Source organism: Podarcis bocagei, assembly GCF_964188305.1.
Source record: "Podarcis bocagei genome assembly, chromosome: 1".
Lineage (NCBI taxonomy): Eukaryota > Metazoa > Chordata > Lepidosauria > Squamata > Lacertidae > Podarcis > Podarcis bocagei.
Window position 1 is genome coordinate 16,524,588 of NC_138125.1, and position 25,014 is coordinate 16,549,601.

The 25,014-nt window shown below is 45.1% G+C and overlaps 1 protein-coding gene across 4 annotated transcripts in view; it reads right to left on the bottom strand.

The window, feature by feature from the left end:
* Positions 1-1,557: 1,557 nt before the first annotated feature.
* TECPR2 (tectonin beta-propeller repeat containing 2) overlaps positions 1,558-25,014 on the bottom strand; it is a 53,334-nt gene continuing 29,877 nt past the window's right edge. For 2 of the 4 annotated variants that reach the window (XM_081191153.1, XM_081191154.1), the window contains exons 17-21: positions 23,379-23,612; positions 18,379-18,527; positions 4,816-4,957; positions 4,347-4,591; positions 3,988-4,113 (exon numbers count right to left, since the gene is read on the bottom strand). In XM_081191153.1, coding sequence (XP_081047279.1) covers positions 4,003-4,113; positions 4,347-4,591; positions 4,816-4,957; positions 18,379-18,527; positions 23,379-23,612 — 881 coding nt within the window. In that variant the 3' untranslated portion in view covers positions 3,988-4,002. Of the gene's footprint in view, positions 2,520-3,987; positions 4,114-4,346; positions 4,592-4,815; positions 4,958-18,378; positions 18,528-23,378; positions 23,613-25,014 lie in introns of those variants that run through there. The other 2 variants (XM_081191155.1, XR_014007417.1) reach the window with 2 other exon arrangements.

Sequence of the window (25,014 nt, forward strand, 5' to 3'; positions counted from 1 at the left end):
GTTCCCTGCGCCACCATGCAAGAGTGACTGCGTGTTTGCAGTGCACCAGGACAGAATTTTTGGTGTATGCTCAGCTTGAATGGTCCATGCGGTCGCATTTGAATTATTCCAGGCTTTGCAGAAAAAAACTGAATCTTAGGTGAGCAGAAGTTGTTACACGATTTCAGCTCACATTGCAGTTTGTGTAATGGTTTAGTGATGTTACGTTGCCCCAAGAAAGCCGTATTTGTTTAAAAAAATAATCCAAGCATTTTTTTTTAAGAAAAAAGGATAGTTTATTGCACTTATCTGAAAGCACAATGGGGGGGGGGGGCACATGCACAGGTGTACAGAAATGAAACTAAAGATGGTAAACATTTTAGACTGTTGGATGAAACATAAAAAAAACTAATTGGCTTAAAAGGGTTGTAAACACCAGCTAATATTAATGAACAAAGCAAGGTGCCCTATTACAGAGAATACAAACTAGCAAGCCAAGCTGTTATCATGAGGTCTTTTTTTAATTAAAAAAGTATAATATTTCAGTATTGTAACATGAACATCTGGTTCTTGACCAGGAGGAGTGCAAAACAGCCCTGTTTCCACCCTCCAGAAGTTCCCGACTTCAGAGAAATGTCTTGGATGCCTCTTGACATCTCGCTTGCCGACGAAGCTCCCCAAACAGACCATCTAGTGACCTGGGTGAACCTTGGCAGCTGAGTTGGTTACGATCCAGTGGCAGACTATAAAAAGAAACTCCGAGGCCGGCTCCATATATAGATGAGGAAGGGATCGAGCAAAACAGATCAGGTCTCGGAGGGAAATAAATATGACCTGCTAGTCACCCTAAACTGAAAGGGAAGACGCGTAACACTCGTTATGCAAGCGCTTGTTGCAAAACAGGTATCTGCCGTGACCGAATGTTTAGTTCTCCATATGCAGAGGTGCTGTGTTCTTGGTTTGCAGTGGTTTCTCCCCAGAAAATCTACCACAGGGCAGTTTAAGGAGGAAACAGGCATGGCACTTGACCTGGGCATTGGGTTCCCTAAGCTTCTCCACACGTGCCCCCCCTCCCCCAGTCCCTGCTGTTAAGTGGGCTCATCCACAGGTTCATTAGCAGCTGCTTAAAAAACCCCAAGGGTGCTTCTGTTCCTCAAATAAACATATCCTTAAAACTATAAGGGAAGGCTTTCCCATCCAAGCCACTGGAATCAAGCTCTTTCCTAGAGTTTTGGGTTGGTTTGTTTTTTTTAACTCTTCATGAAATATACCGTATTTTTCCATGTATAAGACTAGGTTTCCCCCCTAAAAAATAATGTCAAAAATTGGGGGCGTCTTATACACAGATACATCTCTCCCCATTTTCTTAAATCTGAGTCCCCCCAAATAGGGGGCGTCTTATACATGGCGGAGTCTTATAGACGGAAAAATACGGTAAATTGCAGTGATTAGTAAATTATCAAGCACTTCTGCTGTAAACATCTCAAGTATAAGACATTGCAATATATAGCTAATATAGCTTTTTTTTAAAAGGACCATTCTGAAGACAAAACCTAACCAATACCAGAGACTCTCTCGTGAGATGCAATTTCTTTATTTTCGTTTTGTTTCGTGATACAAAAGTGGAAATTCAGAGTCTCCTCTGGTTACAGTTCAGTCAGGCCAAGCATGGATCTCAATGGGCACCCACAGCCCGCCCCCTTCATATTACAAGCTTGACTTTCAATGTTCTGCCTAATCCTCTCATGGGTATCTATGAAACAAAATCCATTAGTGTCCCGGTTTTAGGCATAAGAGGAGCCAATGTCTGCACAAAGCCTGGGATGAACCCAAACTTTTCAGCAAGGTATGAAATTAGTAACCGAAGAGCGAAGGTTCAGTGGAACCCTGGAAGTTACGATAAAAATGGTCCCAAGAGGTTTTCACCTCAATTGCCAAACTGTGCCTTGCTGAATTGACTTTCTACTGAGAAAGGTTCTCTTGTTCTGAAATGTAACCGTCTTCCACATTGCACCCATTTCCCCCTACGCGGTGTAAAAGTACAAGGACATTAAAAAAATGTATTTCTGCTGTTCAGCCTATGTAACAGACGTCCTCCCCAATGTCGCACAGATATTAATTTGCATGCTAGAGCAACATTTGTTTTGCTGCTAACGAGGTTAAATCGATAAGTATTTTTAAACGGTACAGCTATGGCAAAGACTTCTTAAAGCCACATTGCCCATCTCGCCCAAGAGATACAGAAACAAGACACCTCACTACACAGTTTGGGGGATATTTGACAAAGTCAGTGTTTTATATATCAAAGTGCTAATTGTTGTCAGACGCTGGCCCAACTCTCCCACGTGCATGTCCATGCTGTTTTAACACTCCAGGTCCTCAGGGGCCTCATATTACCTCCCATTCGTCTTCGTCTGAGTGGAACGACATGGAAGCGTCGCTGTGCTTCTGCAACGTGTGAGAATGGCGGAAGGTCTTAGTGAGGCGCTGAAGGAGGCAGCCTGAAGGACTGACAGCCCACAGTTCATCTAGAGGAGTAGCTGAGGAAGAAAAAAGTTGCCAGGTTCAATTTTAGCAGACCAACAGACAGGCTGTTAGCTAAGGAGTCCATCCCATCCTGTACTACAACTCCCAGAAGCATTGCCTGCTTTGCATTGCCGTGTCTCCTGTGCTAAAGATCCCGTTTGAAGCCTAACAGGTTCAACAGTTCAGCTGAAGGCAGGATGGGGTGGGGAGTTGTTTGACAGTATCGCTGCAACTATTCCTTCTTAAATGCCACACGGAGGAAGGGCCAAAACAGACCTGATTAAACTGCCCACGAGAAGAGCACGCCTACCACCTGATTTTTAATCCCGTATGTGTGGCAAGCACACCTAAGAAAGCAGTGCCCAAAGGGACATTAGATGCATCACCACTCATGAGTCGGGTGCCCGGCTCTAGATCAATTCCTTTCCACCTACTCTCTAGTAAGCTCTCCGCAAGGCTTTCTGTGGAAACCCTTGGAAGTCAAATGGAATCCGTTCCGCAAGAAAAATTGATGGGCTATGCAGAAATGGCAAAACTGACATATAAGCTACGGGGCAAGTATAACTGTGAATTTAAGGATGAATGGGAACTTTTCACAAAGTATCTGAAGACGCAACAAAGCGAACTGGACTCCTTGGCAGGTTTTGAATAAACATTCACAATTTTTTTACTGATAATAATCAGCTAAACAGTTTGAGGATCTATACAACTTTGTAATATGCAAAAAACAGCATTATTGGAGAAACCAAAGACTGGAACTGAGGGAAGTCGGGGGGTTCTGGGGGGGGAGGGGGAGGGAGGAAAAATAGGGGGGAAATAAGGATATGTTTTTGGATAATATGTCTTGTTATAACTTTGAATAAAAAAAAATTAAAAAAGAAAAAAAGAAAAAAAAGAATGGAATCCGTTCCGGAAGTCCATTTGTCTTCCAAAATGTTTGGAAACCAAAGTGCGGCTTCCGAATGGCTGCAGGAAGCGCCTACAACCAATCGGAAAACGCTGAAGCCCTGTCAGATGTTCGGCTTCCAAAAATAGTTCGCAAACCATAACAGTCACTTCCGGGTTTGCGGCGTTTGGGAGCCAAAATGTTTGAGAACCAAGCTGTTCGAAAACCAAGGTATGATTGTATTCATCCAATGTTCTCTTTAAGAGGACATTCAACACTTTGAAAACAACAACATAGAACTGCAGAGTTGGAAAGAGGGACCCTGAGGGTGATCTACACCAACCCTCTGCAATGCAGAAATCTTTTGCCCAACATGGGGCTTGAACCCATGACCGAGATGAAGTGTTGCATGCTCCACCCACTGAGCAATCCAGCTATTAATTATGATCCTGCTCAGACCAGCATGCTTCATGTTTCAAGTACAGTGGACGCTCGGGTTGTGAATGTGATCCGTGCATGAGGCACGTTCACAACCTGCAGCGTTCGCAACCCGCAGAGCCGTGTCTGCGCATGCGCGGGTTGCAACTCGGTGCTTCTGTGCAAAGCACGATTTAGTATTCTGCGCATGCGCGAGTGCCAAATCCTGGAAATAACCCATTCCAATACTTCTCGGTTTGGCGCGGTGCGCAACCTGAAAACACACAATCTGAAGCGTCTGTAACCTGAGGTATGACTGTACAGTGGTACCTCGGGTTACATACGCTTCAGGTTACATACGCTTCAGGTTACAGGCTCCGCTAACCCAGAAATAGTACCTCGGGTTAAGAACTTTGCTTCAGGATGAGAACAGAAATTTGGTGGCAGCAGCAGGAGGCCCCATTAGCTAAAGTGGTGCTTCAGGTTAAGAACAGTTTCAGGTTAAGAACGGACCTCCGGAATGAATTAAGTACGTAACCAGAGGTACTACTGTACTGGATGCAATTCCCACTACAAGCCCCGCAAAAGAACGAAACATATATATATATAAAAAGAGAACGAAACACAACTCGCCTGTCAAACAAGAAACATTTCCTGGAATCTTCTTCCAGTAATCTCCTGCGGGGTTTTTATCCGTGATGCCGTACCGACGTGCTATGTCGCCATTCGGACAACGTGCCCAAACAGTCCTTGTACTTATCGCCAGTTGGCATGCCTGAAGCCCTGAAGCCAAAGGATAAGTTTGGTCAAAGTACAGAAGAGCGAATACAAAAGCAAAATACAGTGTCAGTAAAGGGAAATCCAAAAAGGAGGCAGGGAGTAGGAGGAAAAGTGATACACCGCTTCTACTTTTTCCTCTGCTTCTAATTTCATGGAGGAAAGGGACGTTACACATTTCCCAGTGGCATTTCAACAGCGACCAAATGATGAAGGCAAAATATTCTCACCTGGAACCTGTTCCCAATCTGTGCCTACAGGCATCTCCTCTGTAATCCCCGTGCGAACATGGACGTTCCATTTGTTGTCGATCGCCCACAGGCTCTGATCGTTGGGACTTGAGAACACACTAACCAAGTTGACTCCAACTGGCTGCAAAAGATAATACAACGGTCAATGTCATCCTCTGCCGTTTGATACAAACCCTCTCTAATGGATCAGCACTGACTGAGAGGCGGGAAATTAAATTAAAGATGAACTGCTGGAAGGAGTGGAGAGAAAGTGCTGGATGTATATTGGCAGTCAAAAGAGCCTCAGAAAAAGTAGCATTATTGTTATTTATTGCAGAAAGCAAACTCAAAGCAAATTACGATAGATAACATTCCGTTTCGCCTCTGGGAAGGCAAAAAACACCCGTAAAATGCAGGCTCAATATCACTTTCTCCAAAAACCCAAAGTAACTAATGATATTTATGTAATGCTTCTGTTTTAAAATCTGAACCCGGTGCCAAATTTCCATTAAGTGCAACAGGAAGCAAATTTGTCATGGAAAGAGAAATATGGTAGGCGAGAGACTCCATGTCATATTGTTCTTACAAAGAGATTTTCTTCTCTCCGTCTCTCGCTCTCTGAAACACACACATTTCATTTTTCATGACTGCATCCTACAGAAGTTTCCCACCGTGTTTCTATTTAAATATCAAATAATACAGAACACATCCGAATATGACACATGCGCACAAGCCCTTGCTATTTGCAGTGTCAATGCCTTTTGATTCTTATGGCTCCCTATTATTTCTGCATTATAGAATACATAGGCATTGTGCTCTGGAGTAAAAAGCTGCCTATCTGAATTATCGCCATTCTGCACAACTCGATCTACACTCTGTATCTTAGCCTTTAGCAAAATTATGGCTACCGGGAGAATGGATGCTGAGCGTATTAGGAGCCAAAGAATCTCATCCCCTTTCCAGTCAGAATCTGATCACAGCGATTGGGATGAAAAACTCTCCTCCAGCTCAAACTGGCAAGTGACCCAAAGACCCCTTCCCCTGTGCTGTGTGATCTGAACTACAAGATCAGTGTGCAACTAAGTTTTTGGGTGTGTGATCTCTATCTCTCTTTGCACAAAGCAAGATCTTGCCTGTGCCCCGCTACTTTGCACTGCCACGACGGCGGCAGTGTGCGAGTCATCCTGAATTCTGCCCTTGCCCTAGGGACCCATCCCAGGGCAACATCAGGCTTTCAGCCCGAGGGCCCCATGCCCTAATAGGGAATCCTCCTGGGGATACATGCCGTTGTAGGTGGCGCTGGGTGAAATGAGAAGGGGGTGGGTGATGAAGGGAGATTATTACCTTTGTACAAGAGGCATCACCTCTTGTACAAAAGCAGAGACATCAGCTTGCCAACAAAGGTCCGTATAGTTAAAGCTATGGTTTTCCCAGTAGTGATGTATGGAAGTGAGAGCTGGACCATCAAGAAGGCTGATCGCTGAAGAATTGATGCTTTGGAATTATGGTGCTGGAGGAGACTCTGGAGAGTCCCATGGACTGCAAGAAGATCCAACCATTCTGAAGGAAATCAGCCCTGAGTGCTCACTGGAAGGACAGATCCTGAAGCTGAGGCTCCAATACTTTGGCCACCTGATGAGAAGAGAAGACTCCCTGGAAAAGACCCTGATGTTGGGAAAGATGGAGGGCACAAGGAGAAGGGGACGACAGAGGACGAGATGGTTGGACAGTGTTCTCGAAGCTACCAGCCTGAGTTTGACCAAACTGTGGGAGGCAGTGGAAGACAGGAGTGCCTGGTGTGCTCTGGTCCATGGGGTCACGAAGAGTTGGACACGACTAAACAACAACAACAACAAGAGGCTAAATTCCAGACACCCAAAAGCCTGAGGTTTCTACCAACATACGCAAAAAGCCCTCTCTCCAGCCTCTATGCAGGCAAGCAGGAAGCATTATTTGCAGTCCAAGGACACATTAAAGGTAAAGGTAAAAACATTTAAGGTGGGAGCAGAGCAGAAGCCATGAGGGGCATGGCCTGGGGAGAGGGTGTGCTTATGGAGAGTGCCAAGGGCCAGATTAAGAGCTTGCAGGGCCGAATTCAGCCTCTGGCTCTCCACCCTAGTTTTAGTTACAGATAGGTAGCCGTGTTGGTCTGCCATAGTCAAAATAATACAGTGTATCTGAAGAAGTGTGCATGCACACGAAAGCTCATACCAAGAACTAACTTAGTTGGTCTTTAAGGTGCTACTGGAAGGAATTTTTTTATTTTCACCCTAGTTTTAGCTATCGATGAGGTTTAAATGTCTGGATGACTATGCATTGGGGATGAGGTGGAAGACAGGTGTCAGGCCACTCTTGGTCCTGTGTTATGATGTCTGGGTCCTGAACACAGACTGTTGATCTAGCACACCACGCTCTGGTCTACAGATGACAACAAAACGGGGGGGGGGGAATTATCTTGTTCTCTAAAAAAAGCAAACATTTATAAATGAAGCCTCTGCTGCTGAATCGTGAGAAGGATCGTTGTGTGTGTCAACAACGGCTACTGCAAATGTCACCGATGCCAACTTATTTTAAGGGCCATTTGAGCATTGCAGGTGAAACGTTAGCCAGCTCTTCGAAGTTTTTGAAGCTACCAGTATCTTATGCGGAACACATAATTTCTTATCACTTTGCAGCACCCACAGTAAGCTGGACAGGCAGATAGCAAGCACATTGCTGCACAGAGGAAGTCAAGCAGGACAGTTTTGTATGAGGCTCTTCAGAGTCCCACACCCACACGATGCCTCCCAGTCTTGTGTGACTGCACGGTTGAGTATGAGCTGTGAAATGCCCTCCGAACACCAACAGAAACAATAACAAACATGAAGGAATAGCTGTTGGGTATTGAAAGGGATCTTTTACTCATTACACATTAGCAGCCAACTTAGATTTTTCTTTATGGGTCAAACACAGTTACTTTTATGTTACAGTTACAGTTTATGTTTTGTCCTCCTTCCTCTGTCCCCCCCCCCAGTCCAAATCACATATTCCCCACATGCATGTTGGCCAGTAATATGGAATGCAAGCCAGACTCTTTTTTTAAATCCAAGGCTGAATTTTAAGACTCCGGTTATGTGGTTGCTGAATCTTAGCCCTGCAGCAAAGTCAAGCACCGTGCCGCTCTTTGCCAATGGTTTAGGCATCTGACGAACTAGACTTTAGTTCGCAAAAGCCACAAAAAGACCTGCTAGCTTTTAAATGCACCAGATGCTGTAGCTTAGACTATAAACCTATTGCATTTACGGCGGGGGGGGGGGGAATACTTGTATACTGCATCATAAAAAATATCAAAGTGGTTCACAAGCATTACACACACACACACACCGCGTACAAAATTTAAGGTAGCGGATCATCAGCTAACTATTACAGGAAATAGTTTCTTAATTGTCTGTGTAAGCCTGGCGGCACAGAAAACGTTCCCCCGCAAATATTTGAAAGTTAAGGCAGAAGACACCTGCTAAATCTCTGCTGGACGAGCATCCCATAGGACTGGGCTGATGAGACTACAGTGGTGCCTCACAAGACGAAATTAATCCGTTCCACGAGTCTCTTCGTCTTGTGGTTTTTTCGTCTTGCGAAGCACGGCTATTAGCGGCTTAGCGGCTATTAACGGCTTAGCAGCTATTAACGGCTTAGTGGCTTTAAGAAAAAGGAAACAAACTCGCAAGAACTCGCAAGACGTTTCGTCTTGCGAAGCAAGCCCATAGGGAAATTCGTCTTGCGGAACGACTCAAAAAACGGAAAACTCTTTCGTCTAGCGAGTTTTTCGTCTTGCGAGGCATTCGTCTTGCGGGGCACCACTGTCAAGGCTCTGTTTCATGGTGATGTCAAACGAGCCTCATCAACTTGGAGGATACAGGGTGGAACTGAACACTGCGCTCCTGCTGTTCCACCTGTGCAAGCATTGCAGATTATTAATTATTATTATTATTATTACTACAGTGGAAGCTCGGGTTGTGAACGTGATCCGTGCAGGAGGCATGTTTGCAACCCTCAGCGTCATGTCTGTGCACGCGTGGGTTGTGATTCGGCGCTTCTGCGCATGCACAAAGCGCAATTTAGTGCTTCTGCGCATGTGCAAGTGCCGAAACCCGGAAGTAACCCATTCCGGTACTTTCGGGTTTTGGTGCATCCGTAACCCGAAAACGCGCAACCTGAAGCTCCAGTAATCCAAGGTATGACTGTATTATTAAATGTGTGTCCCAGTGGCACAATGGGTCAGTGCATCTGGCTGCTAACCAGAAAGTTGGTGCTTTGAGTGCACCCAGGGACGGCTGGGGGAGGATTCCTGCATTGCAGGGGGTTGGACTACAAGACCCCTGGGGTTCCCTTCCAACAAGTCTATGGTTCTATGTATACCAGGGGTCTGCAAGGTTTACCTCGCCTGGGCCAGTTCACTCCAGCGGTTGTTTTCTGCTGCTCCAGAGAAGCGGACACAGAGCAATGGATCCAAACTACAAGAAAGAAGATTCCACCTAAACATTAGGAAGAACTTCCTGACAGTAAGAGCTGTTCGACAGTGGAATTTGCTGCCAAGGAGTGTGGTGGAGTCTCCTTCTTTGGAGGTCTTTAAGCAGAGGCTTGACAACCATATGTCAGGAGTGCTCTGATGGTGTTTCCTGCTTGGCAGGGGGTTGGACTCGATGGCCCTTGTGGTCTCTTCCAACTCTATGATTCTATGATCCCTCCGTGGGCTGGATTGCGCACATGCACACGATTTCCAGCTTCTGCGCAGAAGCAATTTCCGGTGCCATGGAAGCGAGTCCCCACGCTGCGCTGGTTTAGAACAGAATGCTGGGACTCGCCAAGTGGGCGGCTTGTGGGCCAGTTAAACGACCCCTGTGGGCTGCTTGTGGCCCATGGGCCTTAGGTTGCCTACCCCTGATGTATACCACCCTTCGTTCGAAGAACACAGGGCAGTTTGCAACAGAAAAATACAAACTGAGATGACAAAATATATAATATAGAAACACCCTCCGCCCCGCCACCCACATTATTCTGGGAGATCCAGGGCATGCATGGGGGGCAGGAGAAGGTAGAGGAGTCCTGTCATCCAATCAGATGTCCTTGCACAGGCAAATCCTGCCCGGAAATGTTCAGAAACAGTACATTTATCACTCCAAACTCAGGATAATTATTTAGAAATCCTTTCCAGCCTTTAATAAGCCATTCGTGCATTCCCAACATGCATGTTGTGAAAAGAAGACTTGAAAGATGAAAAGGGAAGTGAGCAAAAAAGAGAGAAAGAAAGAAGGAATGAAAAAGCAGTCAAACGTGGGGGGCACAAGCAAGATGAGCTAGCCCTTCATCCAAAGGCTCCTCGTCTCAAAGAGACCACCAAACAGGGGCTACACTGGGAATCACTCGAGGCAGGATGCGTGAGCAGGGCCCATCGCTGACCTTTATCCTGCAATCTCATTTTACAAGCTTCATTCCCAAAAGTACAACTGGGCGCCTGGAGGAAAATTTAGTGCTGCAAGTTTGAACATGTGCTTAGGCAGACACGTGGGTGTCCTCTGAAAACCCTTAAACAGATCCACACTCTGCTCTGCTGCATGCACCTTCTCCTGTGCCCACTCCACTCTATTAAAATAATATTTTTAAAGCCCATATATTCCTTGACCTAAAGGCAATTATTTATTATTATTATTGGAAGTATTTTTACCCTGCTCTCCAGATGAAAAAGGTCTCCAGAAAGGGGTTACAATGATCATTAACAAGATGATGGCTCAGTCAGTAGAGCACGAGACTCTTAATTTTTCAGGGTTGTGGGTTCGAGGCCTATGCTGGGCAAAAGATTCCTGCATTGCAGGGGTTGGACTAGATGGCCCTCGGGGGTCCCTTCCAACTCTACAATTCTGCGATTCCATGCTCCTTGTGCAATACAGAAGACATGGCACAAAAGGAGAAAGTGACAGGGAGGGAGGAGGGGAAAACAGCAACACCCAGGCACTCCTGCTTTCTGGCAAGGAAGAACGAAGCAAGCTCTCTGCAGCTGCTCCATTTCTGGCCAATTGATAGGGCTAGGACTTGGTCCAGTATATCTGAAGGAGCATCTCCACCCCCATCGTTCATCCCGGACACTGAGATCCAGCGCCGAGGCCTTCTGGCGGTTCCCTCACTGCGAGAAGCCAAGTTACAGGGAAGCAGGCAGAGGGCCTTCTCGGTAGTGGCGCCCGCCCTGTGGAACGCCCTCCCATCAGATGTCAAAGAGATAAACAACTACCAGACTTTTAGAAGACATCTGAAGGCAGCCCTCTTTAGGGAAGCTTTTCATCTTTGATGCATTATGGTATTTTAATATTTTGTTGGTAGCTGCCCAGAGTGGCTGGGGAAGCCCAGCCAGATGGGCGGGGTATAAATAATAATTATTACTATTATTATTATTCCCATTGCTATGATGTTCTTCCTGGGAGGAACCTCTTTGTGGCTTTTATGATCAGTGGTAGAAAGCCGAGCATGCTTCCCTTCAGCTCTGCATTCCCGGGGATGATTTTGGCACCCATCTGCAAACTGCACTCACATGTCCAGGCAACCAGAGAGACTCGTGCATGGTCTGAGGCACCCTGAACAGCTGCAAAGATGAGCATGTCTGAGATTGCCCAGCTTCTGAATAGAAGACTTCCGGGGAACCATGTGCACGCTGATATTCATAGTGAGGCGTAAAGAAGGGGCAGGGCACATCTCTATTGCAGGGACACTGGAGGCCAGTCTTTATAAAGGTAAAGGGACCCCTGACCAGTAGGTCCAGTCATGACCGACTCTGGGGTTGCACGCTCATCTTGCTTTATTGGCCGAGGGAGCCGGCGTACAGCTTCCGGGTCATGTGGCCAGCATGACTAAGCCACTTATGGCGAACCAGAGCAGCGCACAGAAACGCCATTTACCTTCCCGCCAGAGCGGTACCTATTTATCTACTTGCACTTTGACATGCTTTCGAACTGCTAGGTGGCAGGAGCAGGGACCGAGCAACGGGAGCTCACCCTGTCGCGGGGATTCGAACCACCAACCTTCTGATCAGCAAGTCCTAGGCTCTGTGGTTTAACACACAGCGCCACCCGCGTCCCTGCCAGTATTGCCTCCTTTCCCTGGCAGTAAGCAGCTCTTCAGTTTCTCAACAGAAAGAGCAATTATCCCATCACCTGCTACCTGATCCTTTTAATAGATACTGAGCCTGGGACCTTATGTATGCGCCGCTTGTCATCTCTATGCCACTAAATCCTCCATTGATTTCTTAGGATCCTGCCTTGTAGCCACATTGGGTGGGTGTGTTATGGGAGATCCACGACCAGGATGTCCCTCGACAATAAAAAATAGATCCAAGCAGCTGTAGCCGAGAGTCAGATCAGCACCGCAGTGCTGCAGGAAGGAAGACATTAGCCTTTTGTCCCCATGTCCAAGCTATTATTTGCCCAATGTTGCAAAATATGCAGGTAACCACAAGCAGGGCAGGATTTAGGTCTGATGAGGCCCTAAGCTACTGAAGGTAATGGAGCCCTTTATACGCCCAGCTGTCCTTTGTCAACAACAAATGGTCGCTGGTTTTTGTGTTGAATATATGCTATATGGTAATTTATTGACCTAATAGGTATCTAAAGCCATTTGCACATAACAAAATGTAAACAAAGTAATTTGTTTTTTATCCTATATTTTGGATTGGAAATGTACATTGTTGTTTTTTCCTTTATTTTTTTTTGGGGGGGGGGCCCTAAAGCTACAGCTTGTTTAGCTTATACGTAAATCCGGCACTGCCCACAAGGCAAAGGGAATTGTGTGTGTGAACCTGTGAGAGATTTCATTTTGGTAATCAGTGCAAGGATTAGGGGAGCGGGCTGAGAGAGGAACCTTGAAACTTGCCTGGCAAATGCACCCTGCATATCTCCGTTGATCTTTTAAAAATAACCTTGGAGATCCCTTCACAGACCTCCCCCACATCCCTCCATTACAGTTTTAGCTTTTAGATTCATTATAGAAGGACTAGCTAACAGGTGGCTCTCCAAGCATTGCTAACAACAACTCCCATAAGCCAATGTCCAGGGATGAAAGGAGTTGTAGTGTAATAAAAAAATTAAGGTCTTATATATATAATAAATGTTCGTGAATGTGCCAGCCAGGCGCGTGCATAGATGTGTGGACCTCATGTCTGCAAGGAGGGAGGGGGTGAGGGAACATTCCCATTGTCTCAGGAATTGGGTAATCACCATCTCAAAGGAATGGGCAGACTAACAGGAAAGGCAATCAGATAAGGCATTATCAGATAACCCGGCAGACAGGAAAAACAACAACATTCAAATTTCTGTTGTAGACCACCTTTTCTGTGATGTAGGTCTGATGTTTGTGGGGGGTGGTCTTGGGTTACACCCTTTATGTGATGTATGTATGATGTATGGAGGGGTGGTCTTGAGCTCCAGGGCAGGAAATTTAAAATGTCTATATAAGGGCGGGCACACCTGGGTTCTGGGTCCTCCTCCTTTCCTGCGTGTGAGGGGAGCACCCTGTTGCAACAGTTCAATAAAGATCAGGCTTACGAGCTGCTTTGCTTCTCAATATTCTCTGGTTGGCATCTGTTATTTTCTCCTACCAACAGGGAACCCGCGTAAGGACTCTATACGGGCTCTTGGATACCCCATAAGGGAAGAAGGGCAGATTTTGTTTACAACAGTAGTACACCAACATTTTTGGGGTGTGTGTCTGTGTTATATTACCTATCACTATGTTAGGCTCTTACAGTTCAATATTCATGTTATTACTCCTCAAATTTTTATTCTACTCCTTTCTAGCGAGGGTGCTTCCATCCTTTGCATCCTCACAGCAACCTTGCGAGGCGGGCTGGGCAAGAAAGATAGCGACTGGATCAACGTTATGCCAGTAACCTTTGTGGCCTAGTGTGAATTTGAACAGGGGTCTTCCATCCACTAAACCACACTGGCTCTAAATAGAGGTCACTTTCTCGCTCCTTTTGTAGATATGGCTTTTTTTGGGTACAGGGTGAGGCGCTAAAATACCTGTCAAGTGTCTACTCTAGTAGGTACTGATGGGATGTTTCATCATCATAGTCATGGCACAGAATCCCCCAATGCCTTAAGAAATTCCACATGAGTCACCTTGCTCACTCACACTCCAGTTTAGTTAAGCATCTCTCCTGGATCCCCTTTCAAGCTGCTGCTGTTTATTTACAGCAGTGTTTACATTCCCTGTGTCATCTGAGATAAAGATCAAAAACACCTGAGAATTGGAAAGAGTGGATCATCCATCAGCTGTCCCCTTTTCTCTTACTTGAGCCACCGCCTCCTTCCTCTGAGGCACAGTAGGAAACTAAAAAAAGCTATGAAAAACATATTCCAACACCAAAATTAGGATAAACCGCCCACCCTGCACAAACAAGGCAACACTCGTTTTGTTAAGGATTCTTGCCTCTCTCTCTTTAAAGCCGGAGTCAGTCTTAGCTTTAAGCAGGACGGAGCAAGAGAAGCTAATTGTGAATCAAGTTGTTTATTATTTCATTTTTACCATCATGGGAAGTAATAGTTAGATTTGCTGCCTAGGCACCAAAACGCAGTGGGCTTTCTTTCTATGCAAGTCGCCTAGGGACCTTCACGTCGAAGGCAATGCATAAAACAACAACAACAACAACAACAACAACAACAACAACAACAACAACAACAACAACAGATATCCACATGAGCCCTTGATAAAACAGGGATGAGTCATTGAAGAACACTTTCACAGATGCATGTCTCTGCCTTGCCATACTAAATAGTGCACATTTTCTGACTTAAGAACAGGACTGAGAGACAAGCAGGGGAGTGGGCAGCAGAAATGATCAGATGCAAAGATAAATCAATCTAAGGATGTTCTTGGAAGGAAAGTCTCCAGGAGACCCTCTCCCACCATCCCACCTGGAGGGGCTCTGAAGGAGGGATCCAGGTAGCTGCAGGAATTGGAAACCCTCCTTCTGCAAACTTCCCTCAGGTTAAACTCAGAACCCAAGGCCATAAAAGTGAAGAAACACATTCAAAAACGTGAAACGACCATATCATGGAAGCATCATTAGACACTTTTAGGCGCCAGGCGAAAACGCTCCTCTTCAGCCAGGCCCTTGGCTGATTGACATTCAATGCCCTTTTAAATGTGTTCTGGGAGGGGAGAGGGTTATTGGTTTGATTCTGTTCTTTTTTTTAAATCATGCATTTTGTGCTTTTTGTATTGCAATTTTATGCTGTGATCATCAGGATCAGACAAGACATCCCATTAAAATGCACTGGGAACTAAACACAATCATATACTAAACATCATCAGAATCAGATCACCCAGTGCATTTTTAATGGGGTGTCTGATGATTATGATGGTGATTACTACTACTACTACTCCTCCTCCTCCTCCTCCTCCTCTCCCCATCTATTATGGCTACAGATTACTAGAATTGCTAAAGGAATAAAACAAAAAGGATTTCATTCTACCCAACAAGAGTGTGCTGTAAATACACACACACACACACACACACCCCACATCCCTAATATTTATAAGTTGAACAAAATCTGATTTACATGGTAAAAGTATAGAAATGCCATTGTGATGAATGAAGAGACAATGGATTTACCATATTTTTTGCTCTATAAGACTCACTTTTTCCCTCCTAAAAAGTAAGGGGAAATGTGTGTGCGTCTTATGGAGCGAATGCAGGCTGCGCAGCTATCCCAGAAGCTAGAACAGCAAGAGGGATTGCTGCTTTCACTGCGCAGTGATCCCTCTTGCTGTTCTGGCTTCTGGGATTCAGAATAGTTTTTTTCTTGTTTTCCTCCTCCAAAAACTAGGTGCGTCTTGTGGTCTGGTGCGTCTTATAGAGCGAAAAATTCTGGGATGCTCAAATGCTGGAGCAGAGAACAGACTTTTTCTCAAACCTGACAAGAGATTTAAAAGTGCACTTCTCACAGAGCAAAAGGGCATTCTGACAGCTTGTTTGTATACTGTTAGAAGTCCAGAGCAGAACAGGCTATGTTGTGATAAACAACTGTTCCCTATTTTAATAGCTCCCTGGCCTGTCATTTTGCTGACCGCTGATCTCGGCTCAGCAAACAGAAAAACAGGATAGTAAACAGCCGATCTGCTTTCACATGAGAGGGGTCGGGAGTCATCCCACAAGCTGCGGAGAGAACACGATGAAAGGAACATGTGCACATTTATCAGATATAAGCCAGCATTTAAAGCCAAGGCTCAGATTCACAAGGAGAGGTAAGGTCTAGTTATTAAAATCGCCGGCGAAAATCCAAGAAAGGCGATGTTATTTTAGGCGACAGATTTATGATCCGTATCAACCCTGACAGAAGTCGTGTTGCCCTAGAATTTTGGAGTGTTACACAAGCGGTGCAGCTAAAGACGAAAATTCAGCCACTTGCAGGCAAATTTCATGACTCACGAGTTCTGAGACACAGCAAATTATTCTGTCTGGCTGAAGGATCAGGCTGTCCTGCCTCACTGATGGCAGAGGCTGTATTCTGAGAGCAGGGTTGTACCTGAAGCCACTGAAAGCCTTGGCAACACCCCTCCCTCACCCTCCCTGCCTGCTCTGTGCCATCCCTTCTTTTGCCCACTGCTGTGAACATGATGTAATGTAACCTCCTAGGTCAAGTCAGTGAGGTGCAGCCCAAATGACATTAACTGGGGTTCTGCAAAGCTTGCTGAATGACTTGCTAAGAAGACACTCGCCTGCTAACATCTGTTGGCCGAAAGCTAGATTTGAGCTGGGCTTTGGGGTGTTAGGCGATATGAAGTTGCACTTTTTTACATTTTCTTGTACCCATTTGGCCTAATGAACTGGAATTCTCCCAGATGCTATTACGTAACCAAGAGATTACTTCTCTGGAAGGTTGGGGGGCGGGGAATAGCCTGAATTCTTTGCTCTTTGAGATCAACTGCATTAGGCTTGCATTGCTGATGTTTGGCAAGAAAGGAAGAATTTCCAGTTTTTTTGGGGGATGGGATATCAAGACAGGAGGAGAAACCAGGTTGGAAAACATTATTAGTACAGTGGTGCCTCGCGAGACGAAATGAATTCGTTCTGTGAGTTTTTTCGTCTTGCGAATTTTTCGTCTTGCGAAGCACGGTCAAGTCGCAACTGCACCTCTTCATGCGGTTTTAAGAAAAAAGAATCAAACTTGCAAGACGTTTTTGTCTTGCGAAGCAAGCCCATAGGGAAATTCGTCTTGCGAAGCAACTCAAAAAACGAAAAACTCTTTCGTCTTGTGCGTTTTTCGTCTTCCGAGGCATTCATCTTGCGAGGTACCACTGTATCAAGTTCCCCTCCAGTTACGAAAGTCCAGTTTCCCCCCATTAAAGGCTACCCCACTGTCCACTTCAAAAAAGATGCAGGAATTCAGCTAGGATCTATGCTGGAAAGACAGAATGGTGCTCTGACCATGCACACCAGGGTTCATTCTGGTATCTCAATCTTCTACTAAATATTACCAAGTCTATGACAGCCTTAAGTCCATAGCTGAGCCCTCCCTCCTGCCCCACAGCATTCCCAGACCTGAGAATCTTCACTTGCCGCCACTGAACAATTGGGATCTTTCAATGTCAGAAGGCCTAAAGATTAGTGGCTGAATTAAAAACAAGATCAACATTGTGACATAATATATTAAAATGTAGCTTATTCAGTTGACAACCAAGTCCAGTATGTACAAAATACAAATTCTATTTTGTCAGTGCCGTAATACGTTCGTTTCTGATTTCTTCATCTCCTCTTTTGTATTTTTCTGTCTGACGTATTCCTTAGAAGAGTGACATGAAATAATCTTCTAAGTGTCTAATGAAGATGATAAAGTTGGTAGACAAAAGAAACTAGCACTGGTAGATGCTGGCACAGACAGACAAGAGAAGAATTCCTGGATATTTCCTGTTTCGCCCGAAGGGGCTTCATCAGCCGTGCATAGTTCAGTACTGTCTATAACAGCTACATGGAACTTATTTATAACAGGTTCTCAGTGGAGGTAAAATACAAGAGAAGATGAAGAAATTAGAAATGAATGTATTACGGCACTGACAAAATAGGATTTGTATTTTGTACATACAGTGGTACCTCGGGTTAAGTACTTAATTCATTCCCGAGGTCTGTTCTTAACCTGAAACTGTTCTTAACTTGAAGCACCGCTTTAGCTAATGGGGCTTCCCGCTACCGCGGGGGCACGATTTCTGTTCTCACCCTGAAGCAAAGTTCTTAACCTGAGGTAATATTTCTGGGTTAGCAGAGTCTGTTACCTGAAGCGTATGTAACCTGAAGCGTGTGTAACCCGAGGTACCACTGTACTGGACTTGGTTGTCAACTGAATAAGCTACATTTTAAAATATTATGTCACAATGTTGATGTTGACACTTTGAGACGCTTTATCTAATTTTTAAGAAGTAGTTTCTAGCAAATAACTTTGCAGTTGTTACCATACAGCCTATTACGTTTACGTGCTTTTACAGTTGGATATAGGCATTCTGATGGTTTTGAATTAAAAACAAGGCAACTTGTTTTTCTACCTGGATTGGTGGCTCAATCATGATCCATGCAGGCAGCATCAAACTGGGGTTCAGGGGCTGTGTCCCAACCCGGAAGTAGATTCCGCCACCGCTGTCACAGGCCCAGATGTGCTGTTTGCCACATGCCAAACTTTTAAGTTTCACAGCACCTAATTGAAAAAAGAGAGGAAGAGGGGCACCCAGTCATTCAACCAGCCATCTTCAGCTTTGATTTATGATGCTAGTTAGGGTCGAGCTACAAAGCTACTCTGCGTTTCCCCCTTCCGTTTCCCCCTAAATCAGCTTCAGGAGGAAGGGAGTCAGACCACGAAGACAGCGGTGCAAGGGGAGAGGGGAGGGCTGGAAACCCCTTCCCCCAATGCTGCCATTGCAATAAAAAAAATCAGTGTCTCTCATGGACACTTAAGACTACAAAGAAAAACGATGGGCGGTGAACTCTCTTTCCTTGGAGGTTCTTAAGCAGAGGTTGCATGGCCACCTGTCATGCATGATCTAGTTGAGATTCCTGCACTGCAGGGGGTTGGAATAGATGACCTTTGGGTCCCTTCCAACTCTACAGATTACCTCTCACTGGATGTATGTGAGAATATGGACCCTCTCAGCAGAAAATCCAGGCCTGAACTGCATGGCTGACATCTTGTGCGCCATCCAGGAAACGGACAGAACGAGTTGGACTTGTGCTTGCAAGATTTCAGACTTGTGACCCGCGTGCAGATGTTAGAGCCCTGCATTGACTTTTGCAGAGTCTGAGTGCAAGACGGGCAAGAAGGATCCACTGGCTCCCTCGCCCCCACCCCATATGTAGCCACTACTTGGGAGAATTCACCTGAACTAAATCATTTACACAAGAGAATACGATGTCTACCCTAAGGAGGGCACAGAACATTTCACTATGTTAGCAATGCAAAACAAATATGACAGCTGGTTGGTGGCAGGTGCAATGTAAGATGTTGATTCTGCTTGTTTAGAGAGTCCTTTTCATAATAATAATAATAATAATAATTTATTATTTGTACCCCACCCATCTGGCTGGGTTTCCCCAGCCACTCTGGGCAGCTTCCAACAAAGATTAAAAATACATTAAAATGTCACACATTAAAAACTTCCCTAAAGAGGGCTGCCTTCAGATGTCTTCTAAATGTCAGGTAGTTGTTTATCTCTTTGACATCTGATGGGAGGGCGCCACTACCGAGAAGGCCCTCTGCCTGGTTCCCTGTAGCTTTGCTTCTCACAGTGAGGGAGCCGTCAGAAGGCCCTCAGCGCTGGACCTCAGTGTCCAGGCAGAACGATGGGGATGGATGCGATCCTTCAGATATACTGGACCAAGGCCGTTTAGGGCTTTAAAGGCGAGCACCAACACTGAAGCTGGTTTGCGGGATAGCTCACTGGGTACAGCATAAGACTCTTATTTCCAGGATCGAGCCCCACAATGGCCCAAAAGATGTTCCTGCTTTGCAGAAGATTGAACCAGATGACTCTTGTGGTCCCTTCTATGAAGTGCCTTAGGATAACAGGACACAATGTAGTCCACAAATCACTGACATTTAAAACGATGATTTTCAAAGAGGAACAGGTGGGGGCGGGGGCGGGACCCTTCATGCAATGCGATTGGTCTAAACTAGATACGCAACTTTTCACATGACCTCAAGTGAACTCTCCCAGGGAGCCGGTCGTGCTTACAGACCAGGTCTATAAATACATGTTAGCGCTTAACATTCCAAATGTTACTAGCAAACAGTGGCTGCCGAACTATGGAACAAGTATTTCAGAGTTAGCCTGCTTTCATTTCTAGTATGCAACGCAAGCAAGGAGCTCTTCTCCAAAAAAACGATTGTGCCATCAACAGGTTATTTTTATTTTCAGCCGTACGGCAGCATCATAACTTTGCTGCTTCCCCTAGGACTGAAATAGAAAAGTGTAAAGCTGTGAAGCAACTCTCTCAGGTCATTAGGCAGTCATCCATCAGCGAGAGCACTTGTTCCTAGAAACTTCAGCTATGCTATTTACACTGAAAAAGGCACTTCAAGGAAAAAGGGGGAAATCACCTACGGTTTATAAACCAAGGCCAACCTTATCATGTCTAGTGCTTCTGTATTTTGTAGCAGAAACACCTGGATGGGGGAGAAAGAGAAGTCTAAAAAACTGAGTTGCGTTAAGAACTAGATGGTGAAAGAAAATGGGAAGTTTAAATAATTATCTAGGGGATAAGGGTACATCAATAAAGACCTGGTTATGTTTAGAATGATACCGCATAGGGAAAAGTTCCCTGATATCAAGATGAGGGATTCTATGGAATGCAGACAGAGAGAATTGTTAAGAATAATGATCTGTTGTGACCTTGACAGAAGCGTACAATAGACAAGCCTTCTTGTGTTTTGGTTCTTTCCCCCCCCTTTTTTTTTCTTTCTTCTCCTTCTTATTTCCTTTTTCTTTTTTCTTTCCCATAATGGCTTATGTTCTATGACACGTACTTTGATATTTTTTGTAGTTTTTTAGCCTTTTCCATTATTATTATTATTAAGGATATTTCTTTTGTAATTTTGGTTGTTTATATTTATCTGTTTAAAGCAAAATAAAATTTACTAAAAATAAAATATATATAAAAAAGATCTACGAGCAAGGAACATGCCATTTTGCCACATAAGCCACAGGCAAATTTCCACCTCCCTTGTAACTCTTTAAGGCACTTTAAAAGAATGCGATGGTAGTCTAACGTTCTCGAGTATCACAGAATTGGAAGAGGCATCCTGTTCTATGGGAGAGCAGCAATGGCGTGGAGGGGTTTTTTTGCATCTCTTGTCAACGGCTTCGTTCTCACACCACAGCAAGACAAAGCATGGCTTCTTACTTCAGCCACACAAATGTGTGGGATGCCAGAGAAGAGCTCACAGTCACTTTGCTCTTCTCTCTCTCTCTCTCTCTCTCTCTCTCTCTCTCTCTTTTAAAAAATCCCATGTTAGGCTAAGCCAACTGAGGCTCCTGGCGAAGGTCTCTCCTTTCTGACCATGAGCTGTAGGCAAGGACAAACTTTGACTACAACTTGATGTTCGGCCAACATGCTGAGCCAAACCCATGGCTTCTCTCTCTTGAGTGCAAAAATGGAATCTGTGCTCTTCTCCTCAAAATGGCCGTGGCAGAATGCAGGTATATCCCTAATGCAACTGCAGCTTAAAAAAAAAGGCCTTCGCACCACAGGTGTGCATGGCAGAAAAGAAAGAAAATATAAACTGAATTAAGTAATAGGTCTGTAGGGAGAGAAAGAAAGGATTCACTGAGGGGAAAACCTATCAGGGGGGAAAATATGTATCTGGATTGTTGGTCTTGTGGTATTCAAAAGAACTCAGCTCACTTCCTTCATGTACAGAACAAAGATAAAATCTCTCCAGTTGAGGGAAATGGCACTAGCTGTGTCCTGAGTTTGCAGTCTAGAAACTCCTGCACAAATGGGAGAAGCCCACATGTACGTCAAAGAAAGAGACCACAGAGAAAATTGGGGGGGGGGGAGCAGCGGCTCAGAAATGTCCCAAGGTTCCCTAGAGGTTGAAAGGGATACCAATATGCTAAGTGATAAAATGACGATTTAAAGTGGCTTTATTCGAAAACCAAGGTGTTGAGCACCTGACTTCTCCTAGCTTATTCTCATACAGTTTCTTCTTGAATTCTATCTTTATTTTAGCACCGTTACATAAGACCTGCCCAGCTCAAAATAGCCGTGGGCTGGGCAAGAGAGTCATCAGCATAATTCTGCTGCTCCTCTGGGTCTGACATTCAGCAGCGCTATTTAAAATAAAGTCTTGTTACTCTTCCCGGCACAGACATACTGGATCACGGTGGCTTTGGGCCTCAGCGGTTCAGCTGTTGGTTTTGATCTAGCTAAGCATCAGGGCTCTCTGAACAAGGGGTCACATATCACCTGCTCTGCATCGCTGGGCACTTATTTACATATACAGCACAACCTGATATCCAAATGCGCACTTCTCTTATGTAGCGTTTTCGGCTTGTTTTCCTATTCCACCTTGGGTTTTTCCTCCTTTCTCCAAAGCTGATGCTAATTGCTCATCCAGAGAAACAAATCTTTCTGCTTGCTAGCACACTGTCAAAGCGAATCCCGCTTCATTTTTGGAACTCCGGGATATGACAGGGCAGCTCTGATCACGTCAAATGCTATGCTTCAGAAATCTGCGCAAGAGACGTCTCAAAACCTATTGGTATGCTATTTTAAGCCTCTTATTTGCTAATGCCATTTCATCAGGTGTTACTTGCCTTGAGTTTGATTTCCAGAGTGCACATCTGAAGTAGAAGACTTCTTGCTTTCTTTTGAAAAAAGATGAGCTCATCCAGTTTTCCTTTTAACACACCGCAACCCACAAGCATGCAAGATATTGGTGGGCAGGACACCTTCATATGGGAAGAAACCCTTTCCAGTTTTATCACAGCTGGAGAAGTGGGGCAGAGCCACAGGGAAGTGGCAGACATCCTGATCCTCTGTGGGCCAGAATAGCATTAATTCTTGATCTACCTTCATCCTGTAGGGCAGGGAATGGGAACCTCTGGCCTTCCATATACTGTTGCGACTACCAACTATCATCAGCTCCAGCCGGCATGGCCAAAGGTCAGGGATGATCCTCACATCACAGGTTCCCCATCGCTCCTGTGGGGATGTCCACACAAGGATGCTCCCAAAGAGCACATCACACCTTGCTCTGATGGCACCTTTATTCTGCTTTTTTGAAAATCTGGATCATCTTTTCTTTCCATCAGCAAAAACCAGCCAAGTCAAAATGGCCCTGCAGTTCTCTGTCCTACCCTTTCTCTGAGATTAAGATGGCAAAGAATTCTATGAAGCCAAATCCATGTTTAATGCTTTATCCATAGGTGTCACGGGTCAGAGCAAGTTTGTGTTCAAATACTCACCAGGTATGCAGAGGAAATGCTCCCCATCGGTCTGTGTTTAAGTTGGGAAATTTGCAGGTGACAAACGAGCTCACAAGGAGTCTTACCTAACTGGGCAAGGTCCAGTCTGGTCCAGTGCATCCCTGTTGGGCAATTTGGCGAGAGTGTCCTTATGAAGACTCGTCCCAGGTGGTCCAGGCACCATATGGCATCCTGGCAGGCTGAATAGTATTCTATTTCGTCATCAGGGGGTAGCTGAACAGTCGAAGGATGAAACTGCGGGTTTTGGTCGCTGACGCAAAAGAGATCCTTGCTGCTTTGGCACAACCACAGAAAGCTTCCTGTGGGAGGGACAACACTTTCCTGGTTAAATCTGCTTTTCCAGAAGCCTTCGTCGTTCAGTGTCTAAGTATCAGTATTCAAACCTAGATTGAATATAGTAAATAATTACTATTACAGTCGTACCTCTGGTTGCAAACGGGATCCGTTCCGGACACCCGTTTGCAACATGAGCAGAACGCAATCCACGTCTGTGCGTGCTGCGATTTGCTGCTTCTGCGCATGCACGTGACGTCATTTTGAGCGTCTGTGCATGCGTGAGCGGCGAAACCCGGAAGTAACCCATTCCATTACTTCTGGGTCGCTGTGGGACACAACCTGGAAAAACATAACCTGAACTGAACATAACAAGAGGTATGACTGTATTATTACTATTTCTACTGTGCGCTCAATAAACTTTGCATACATAAACCGCTTTAATTTTTTTTCAACAGTCAAACAGTATATAAATTTTACAGTATCTTGGCAAAACAGCCCTGTACGGGCAGCATTATCCCCATAATGCAGATGGGAAGGCTGAGGCTGAAAGATAGCTGCTTAGTAATGTAAGAGTCTTGCTGGATCATTCCAAAGGCCCATCCAAATTCAGGAAGCCAAGAAGCAGACATAAAGAAATACCCTTTTGCTGCTGTACTGCTGCTCCCCAGTAACTGGTATTCAAAGACATGCCGCTTTTGATCCTGGAGGTAATGTAGAGCTACTACAGCTAGTACCACTGGCAGCCTTATCCTCCATGAATTTGTCCAACCTCCTTTCGAAGCCATCCAAGTTCGTGGCTATCACTGCATCTTGGGGTAGGGAGCTCCACAGTTTAAGTATGTGCTTGCTTCATTTCATGCTATACTTTTTACACAAGACCATTTACTGGAGGCGAGTTTTTTTATGTCTGGCAAATCAACACACACAATGAGTTTTCCAGAGTTGCTCAGGGAGCTAATGCAGCTGAAGGAACGTCTCCACCCGCATCGTTCAACCCGGACACTGAGGTCCAGCTCCGAGGGCCTTCTGGAGGCTCCCTCCCTGCAAGAAGTGAGGTTACAGGGAACCGGGCAGAGGCCTTCTCGGTAGTGGCACCTGCCCTGTGGAATGCCCTCCCACCAGATGTCAAGGAAATAAACAACTATCTGATGTTTAGAAGACATCTGAAAGCAGTACTGTTTAGGGAAGTTTTTAATGTTTGATCTTTTATCGTGTTTTTTATATTCTGTTGGGAGACACTCAGAGTGGCTGGGAAAACCCAGCCAGATGGGCGTGGTATGTATGTATGTATGTATGTATGTATGAATAAATAAATAAATAAATAAAATAAGGGATACAGGTGGCGCTGTGGTCTAAACCACAGAGCCTAGGGCTTGCCATTCAGAAGGTTGGCGGTTTGAATCCCCGCGACAGGGTGAGCTCCCG